Source organism: Phragmites australis, chromosome 18 (genome assembly GCF_958298935.1).
Source record: "Phragmites australis chromosome 18, lpPhrAust1.1, whole genome shotgun sequence".
In the NCBI taxonomy this organism is placed as follows: domain Eukaryota; kingdom Viridiplantae; phylum Streptophyta; class Magnoliopsida; order Poales; family Poaceae; genus Phragmites; species Phragmites australis.
Window position 1 is genome coordinate 26909740 of NC_084938.1, and position 7111 is coordinate 26916850.

Below are 7111 nucleotides of genomic sequence, written 5' to 3' on the forward strand. Positions count from 1 at the left end.
ATTCGTCCATCTTCTTTACATAGTACCAGCAGCAGGAACATAATAATCCTATTCCTATTGCTGATGGTGCTGGACTACATTTCAGACTAGACACCCGATAGTAACGGCAAACAGGTCGGCAGAGTTTAATTTACTTCGGCTTCAGATAGTAACCCATGGAGGCGTATTTATATTTGGCGGACGAAGATCCGGTGGGTACGGCTCTCTATTCTTCCTCCACCTTAAGGCCATCTCCAGGGCTTCCATTTAGGAACGAAATTCTCGTTGTTAAGCGATTTTTTTCCTTATGTGTTTTAACGGTTTCTTTTCATAATTTTCGTCACAAAGGTATTCTTAAGATTATTTCCTTTAAAATAAGATTCTCTCTTTTCACTTCGCGATTCCGTTTGAAAAGAAGCTATTAGAGATAAGAAAAAATAAAGAAAATGAGAGCGAAAAAAGGAATCGGAAAGGAAATATGATTGAAGATGGTCTAAACTTTTCTTCTCCTTCTTGTTCCTCCTCTCTCTCTCTTCACATCTAATCTTTAATGGAGTTCCAGGCTATCTTTAATGGAGTTACAGCCGGTAGAGGGCTCCAGCACCCTCCCCGTGTAGATCCGCCCCTGGTTCAGATTGTAACACATGGTAGACAAAACCACTGACACCACATGAAGGCATGGAGCAAACTCGGGCCTGTTGGAAGAGTTGATCAGTAACTGAGTCCACCACACTCGGTGGTTGGATGCTCATCAATTGGTGAGGCCGTGAGTGCATCACCACATTACGCATGTGACTTGGTCTCTAGGGAGTGGCAGGTCTGGGCTGGCAGATCCTCTCGCCCTCTTCAATTTCGCCCTGCTCGGGAGACCCAGCTAGTTATTGGTCAGAAAACTACACTGTTTCCGGCCCCAACGTCTCACGGTTTCAGAAAAACAGCTGCCCATGGGTTGCCACATCGGGTATGTCCGATTGTCCATCAGCAGAGGTACAGGAAACGCTTTCTATCGAGCCGTCGATTTCCAGGATGACCAGAAGAAAACTTAAGACAATCGTGCTTGGGAACTCTATGGAAACAAAGTGATCATGTGGAGGCACAATGAAGACTGCATGGCACTAACGACGATTTAACTTTCAGAGTTCTCATCTATAGAATCACAAAAGATTGCATGTAACAGGAATCCACAAACAAGTAAGTATTAGCAGATCTAGAAGCCATACAACTCAGTATAACAGTTAAGTTGGGATCATGACTACTTGCGGAGCGGCCGAGCTGCTACTAGGGCGTTACACCCTAGATGTCCCCAGCTTGCGCTCAAAGAGCCGGCGGAGAAGATAGACTTGGATGACGCTGGCGGCGATCAGCGCCGCTGACTCGAGGAGCGCCTTATGGACTGCCCTCCTGCTCATGTTTTCGTTCACTGCATCACAGCAGGTGAGAGCAGGTTAGCTTCTCATGGGATGATACCAACTTGGCATATAAGATTAGCAGCTGATAACCCAAGGGGGAACATGAAGTAAAAAATGGCTGCTTGTCAGTAACCATGAGAACAGGCACTGAAGCTGCAGCTATTGAAAAGCAAATTGCAAGCGAAGGTGAAAAGGAACTGTAATCCATAATGTAGTTGCCAATTCCCAGATTTCTCGACTTGGTTAGCTCACCACTTCCGAAATCCAGCATAGTTATACCAACTTACCTCAATTCCAACATAGTTCAAACTCATTATATTCAAACCTATTCAGCTATTCTTTCACGAATAGATATCATTAATGGTGTTTGTACACCATGTTTGGCCAGCAATCACCAAGAATTGGCTGAAAACTGGCATTCATGTCTCTTGATGGTGCCAGAAACATAACATCTCTTTTTTAGGTTACATGAAGTAAGCAATTTAGAACATGTCACTTATAAAGTGTAGATGCTAGCAAACAGCTAAAGTGGTTAATGCTGATGGTTTAAGCAGGGCAGAGCGTGGTTCCCCATGATAAACAAGTTACAACATTAAAATTTAAAAAACAAAAGAACATTTGGAAACCTCACTTGAGTATTTCCAGGGAAAGTAACAGAGGAGACTTACATACTGCTTGCCGGTCAGTTTGGGCCTCTAGCCAGTGCTGTTCGAACTGAATGTTGTAAAGTGCCTCATCTAACTTTGCAATTTGTTCGAACAATGGTGCAAAATGTTCTGCAGCATATCCCGAAAAGAGAAGTTAGATGCTTAAGTTCTTCGGTACCAAGAGTTAAAGAGATCACAGGGATTCTTACCATCTTTGGCATGCTGTTCAAAGTATGAAAAATGGCCAACATGCACATCAAAGTCTATGGTTTCGTGATGCGGAGATTTATTGGTGAAGCAGAAGCGATGGACACCTCGCTTCTGGACTATGAACTCAAACTTATCACTAGTCTTATCACGAGAATCGCGAACTTGAGCACCATTGGGATCTTTAACCTGTCATTAACAAGATGGAATCAGCTTAACTCTGGATTACAACTCAATGAGTACGGTAACAAAGAAATGCCACCAAGCTGCTCCAATTAACAGGCCACCTGAGTGATCTACAATCAGAACAAAATTATTACTGAGCTCCAATTAACAGGCAATTATACTGGAAATTCTATATATTGCGCAGGTTGACGTCAGCATGCTGACTAGGCTCGGCTTGGCTAACGTGGCTTGCCGCGTCGGACACAAAGATGACATGGCGCGCTGATATGGACCACATAATCTAACTGGGATTATGTGCACACGTGGCGACTTCTGATTGGCCAGCGAAGAGATACGGGTTGGGTTTAATTTCGACCGCTCATCAACGATCGGATGGCCAAGAGCAAAGGGGAGGGTTGGCGGCCGGCAATGACAGAAACTCGGTGGCGCCGCCTCGGACATCGTCAGAAGTTCACCGGAGATGAGTGCGCAAGCGCTACGAGCTACCAAACGCGCCGGGAAACGACACAAAACAGAGAGGGGGCAACGGGGATCTCACCGAGGGGTGCGCGCACGCTGGAGAGAGCTCAGAGGTGGCTGACGATGGCGAGATGGCGGCGACGAGGTTAGAGCTCGGCGGGGCTCAGCTACGGCGACGAACAAGCGAAGACAAGGGTCGGCAAAGCTCACTAGAGGTCCTGCGAAGCCGAAGAGATGGTCAGCCGGTTTCAGGGCGCATCGGGGAGTGCTGACGACGGAGAGAAGGCGGCGAGGCTCACCAAAGTTCGGCAGGGACGGTCGTGCAGCGGCGGAACGGTGTCGAGTTGTGGCAGGGAAGGCTTCTTGCACTCCTACAAAGCCGGCGATGGACTTAGACGTGACGGGAAGGGCTCGAACGCGGCGGACAACGCACGGCAAAGCTCTATGGCCGGCAATGGCAGTGGCGCGATGGGGCGGCGGGGTTGGGGGGGGGGGGGAGAGCGGTGAGGTTGGTGCAGCCTTTATAGGTGCGGGCTGCAGGCGGTTGCGGGGTCAGGGCGCGAAGTGGAGGGCGTGGGCGGCGGTTTCGACCGGCGGTTGCGAGAGCGAGCACAGGCGCGAGCGCGGGAGGTTAGGGACGACAGCTGGCCCGCACGTCAGTGAGAGAACGAGAGAGAAGGATAAGCGGGTTGGGCTAGGTCGTGCGCGCAGGGAGATGGACCAGCCTGATGGGAAAAGAAACGGGCGTCACACAATACTTCCACGTCAATCAGATAATGTGACTTAAAGAAACATTAGATTATAGGAGCTTAAAATAAAAAGGGACAAGTTAATTAGAGAATTTCTTTTATCTGTGCATAGCTCCCGTCATCATAATTCAAGTCTTAAAATCTTGGATTCTCCTATCTGTGTATGCAACAGATAACTATAATGAAGGGTATTCAATTCCACATGATAATGGCTCAAGTCGTAAGCCCAACACCAACATGGTGCTAATCCAGCAATTGGTCCATCAAGATGTTAGTCTCTATAATGTTAATTCACTATAATGCAATGCTTGTAAATTGTAAAATAGATGCATATGTAATTTCGTGGAAATATTAGTTCAACACTGTACCCTAACAGTTGGTTATTGCAAAGAGTGATGTCGGTATACTATGCATACAAGTGATTGCAATCGTGTATGCGGAATAACCAAAAGGTGCCAAAGGTGAACACACAATTTACACTGCTAAAGTAACAGGTTCTGAAAACGCTATGACATCATATTTGAGATAAAATTTCATAGACTGCCGAATCTCAAATGTAACGGCAAACCAGCTGTGATAGAATAACAGAACAGCTAGAAGTCCACTTAGAATATGTCTTCCTACACAATAATACATGATGCATTTACATGTCTATTACTGCCAGATGCACATAGGTGCAAAAGAATCACTCACTTACCACGAGATCCACGCCTTCCTCGCTATAATGCCACGGGGTTTCTGCCTTGATCACCACGAACGATACATGGACCGTATCCCCCTCGTATTCCACGTTGTGCGAGAAGCATTCTTCCCGATCAATCACAAAGCGGATGGCCGCCGCCGGGCGCAAGAACAGCACGACGAAGAGCGCCGATAAACACACCGTTCTCCAGCTCAGCCCCTCCATGTTTTATTGGCAGGAACAATAGCAACTGATTCTACAGTGCTTCCTGCAGAGACGCCAATTCAAAAACTATCAGCCAATCGCTGAAATCATATCACCTCAACAAGCCATACAGTAATTTGGCACAGAAAGCGAAGAAGTGGATCTGGTGGTTTTGGGGCAAATTTTAGATCAGAGCGACTTAATCGGGGGCAACGGAGGCGAGGGAAGCTGGAGAAAGGGAGGGGGGGGAGGGGGGCACTCCTCGGCTGGTACGGCCGCCGCCGCGAGGTGATTGCTCCGTCAAGTGGAGACGCCATTGTATAGCGCTCGCCCTCCTCCGCGACTGCAGGCTTCGATCGGGCCGAGCGGGAGGCGCAAGCTAGATCTGACTTGTGATGCTGAGGTCTCTTGCCCTTATCCGAAGAAATCGGAGGAGGAGGGGGGGGGGGGGAGGCTAGGCACTTACAGCGAGGAATTGGGGAGTTTGCTGCTCGGTCTCCGGCTCCGGCGATCTGGGCGGCGCTTCCCTCCGCCTCGGTGGAGGAAGAAGTAATCGGGGAGGGAACTGGCGAAGCGAGCTGACCGTGACTTCGCTCGTTCGTGCAATCGTGAGGAAGAAACGGAAAACGGAAAACGATGGGCTTCTGCAGGCCTCCAAAGTTCACAGATGTTCATACACTCATCAGCCCACAGATTGTTCAAGTCCCTGTACAAAATATTTCATGCAAAATTAAATTACACCACCAAAAAATTTCAGATTTTTTATAACTATTTTAATAGTGTTTTGAATTTTAAGAGAAGCAAACATAGCGACAAGAGTCTTAGATATACTATGTTTCAAAACGAACATCTATTTTTACAATTTTTCAATTTAATAATATAAAAATACAAATTCCAGATGCCCATATACTCAACAGCCCACACATAGTCCAAGTTTCTGTACAAAATATTTCATGAAAATTAAATTTCATTTCAGAAAAATGTAAAGTTTTATTTCCTGTAAAAAAGTAGAAATTTACCTAATTCTGTATGCTTTCCAGAATTTTTTTAATTATTTACTTATTCTGTGTCAAGAAGAATGTTTTACCGTACATCCATTTCCACGGTAACGCCGAATGATAGATCTGTTTACCCTGCAGGACCGTTAACCGTTGCCGACTTACTCTACCATTCGCCCTGCGCTCTGCAGGGGCCTTACATACGGCCAGGTAGCGTGTGTGTTTAGTTCTTCGGATCAGATTTTGTATAGTTATATCGTATAAATAGGTTATGTAAAATTATATTTGTTGTAAAAAGTATAAAATTGGTTATATCTGTCTGGACAAGTTAAACTGAATTTCTATTTGCTTGATTGAATTTAAGACCGTATGAGCGCATGCATATTCCGAGCTAGATTGCGAAGTGAAACTCGAATCTACTCAACTAAGAAGAGATCATATATTTTCAACTACTTGACAAATGGGCGAGCACAAGAAGGTTCATGAGTGTATATATGTACATCTAAAATTTCTTTTGCAAAAAAATTCTATATATAGTATTATGTATTAGGTATTAGATATGTATCAGGTATTCAGCTAACTAGCTAAGCTCACGTGGTCAGATACAACCCAATTGCCCACAGCCACACCCCACCCACCAACCCCACCAGGCCATAGCCCATGCGGCCATGCCGACTCCCCACGCCTACTTGACGACATAGTAGTACGGTGCATGCACGAGTCCAGCCGTCAACATCTTAGTTCTCTACAAATTGTCAAAACCTAGAAGCAACGATATAGAGGGCGGCAGTGCAAGCTGGGTGGAGGTGAGCCTGGTGGGGCACGATGCTAGAGTGGGTGCCAGTAGGGCGGAGGCAGACCTGGTGCTAGCGGGGCACGGTAGCGATGCGGGCACCAGCAGGGCGGAGGCAAGTCTGGCAGGGCACGATGCGAGCGAGGACACTACTAGTGCGTGTGAGTGATCTAGATTTTTCTGTTCTTTAACTGCAATTGTGAGTTAAAGCATGGATCTAAACTTTAATGTTGTAGGTCAACAACCATTTTATAGATCGGCCAAGCATGTTGACATGCCACATTCTCTTGCTAATAGAGTTTATTGAATATGGATGTAGGTGTTTTTATTATAATACACGAATACTTAGCTAGTGTCATATTTTGTATGTGTACCTACTGACCATGGTTCACAACGGCGCAAGCCTATATCGCCATGATCTAATCCACGTTGATATAACCACAACTTATGACCCACTACACATGCGACCATGCATAGCAGCCTAGCCGCCCTTGAGACACGAGTGATGACCGCGTACGTGAGTGCATCGATTCTTGCGAGGATTAGACCATGTGTGTGACTACATGACTACCACATTCTTGAGATAGAGGGCGACGACGGCGCAGGCACGACGAAGCAAGGGCCATGGTGGTGGGGTGTGGCATGGATGTGGGCTCGAGCCTGGAGGGCAGCGGCGGCGCGGGCTCGAACTAGGCGGGGTGTGGCGGCGACACATGCACGAGCAATGTTGGGTGCATGTGGCTACATGCGTGGGCATGAGCGTGACGGATATGTACATCTAAGATGAAAATTCTAGAC

The 7111-nt window shown here is 46.7% G+C and overlaps 1 protein-coding gene across 2 annotated transcripts; it reads right to left on the reverse strand.

Annotated features, from left to right (window-relative positions):
* Positions 1 to 1085: 1085 nt before the first annotated feature.
* LOC133899498 (transmembrane emp24 domain-containing protein p24beta2-like) lies at positions 1086 to 5151 on the reverse strand. 2 transcript variants are annotated; one of them, XR_009906363.1, is made up of 6 exons: positions 4989 to 5151; positions 4334 to 4586; positions 2245 to 2431; positions 2057 to 2164; positions 1205 to 1399; positions 1086 to 1169 (listed from the first exon to the last, which is right to left on the reverse strand). XR_009906363.1 is itself a non-coding variant. In XM_062340485.1 (5 exons), the coding sequence occupies exons 2-5, from the start codon at positions 4541 to 4543 to the stop codon at positions 1266 to 1268; spliced, it is 639 nt and encodes a 212-aa protein (XP_062196469.1). In that variant the 5' UTR covers positions 4544 to 4586; positions 4989 to 5150; the 3' UTR covers positions 1086 to 1265. The 2 variants fall into 2 exon arrangements, 1 of the variants encoding a protein (XP_062196469.1); XM_062340485.1 differs by having other exon boundaries at positions 1086 to 1399; positions 4989 to 5150.
* Between the last annotated feature and the right edge of the window lie 1960 nt (positions 5152 to 7111).

Excerpts from the sequence above, each read along its gene's own strand:
- LOC133899498 (XM_062340485.1), bottom strand. The coding sequence starts at position 4,543 with ATGGAGGGGCTGAGCTGGAGAACGGTGTGTTTATCGGCGCTCTTCGTC. Across the intron at positions 2,432-4,333 it reads AGGAAGGCGTGGATCTCGTG|GTTAAAGATCCCAATGGTGC; the intron begins GTAAGTGAGTGA and ends TGTTAATGACAG. Across the intron at positions 1,400-2,056 it reads AACTGACCGGCAAGCAGTAT|TGAACGAAAACATGAGCAGG; the intron begins GTAAGTCTCCTC and ends GCTGTGATGCAG.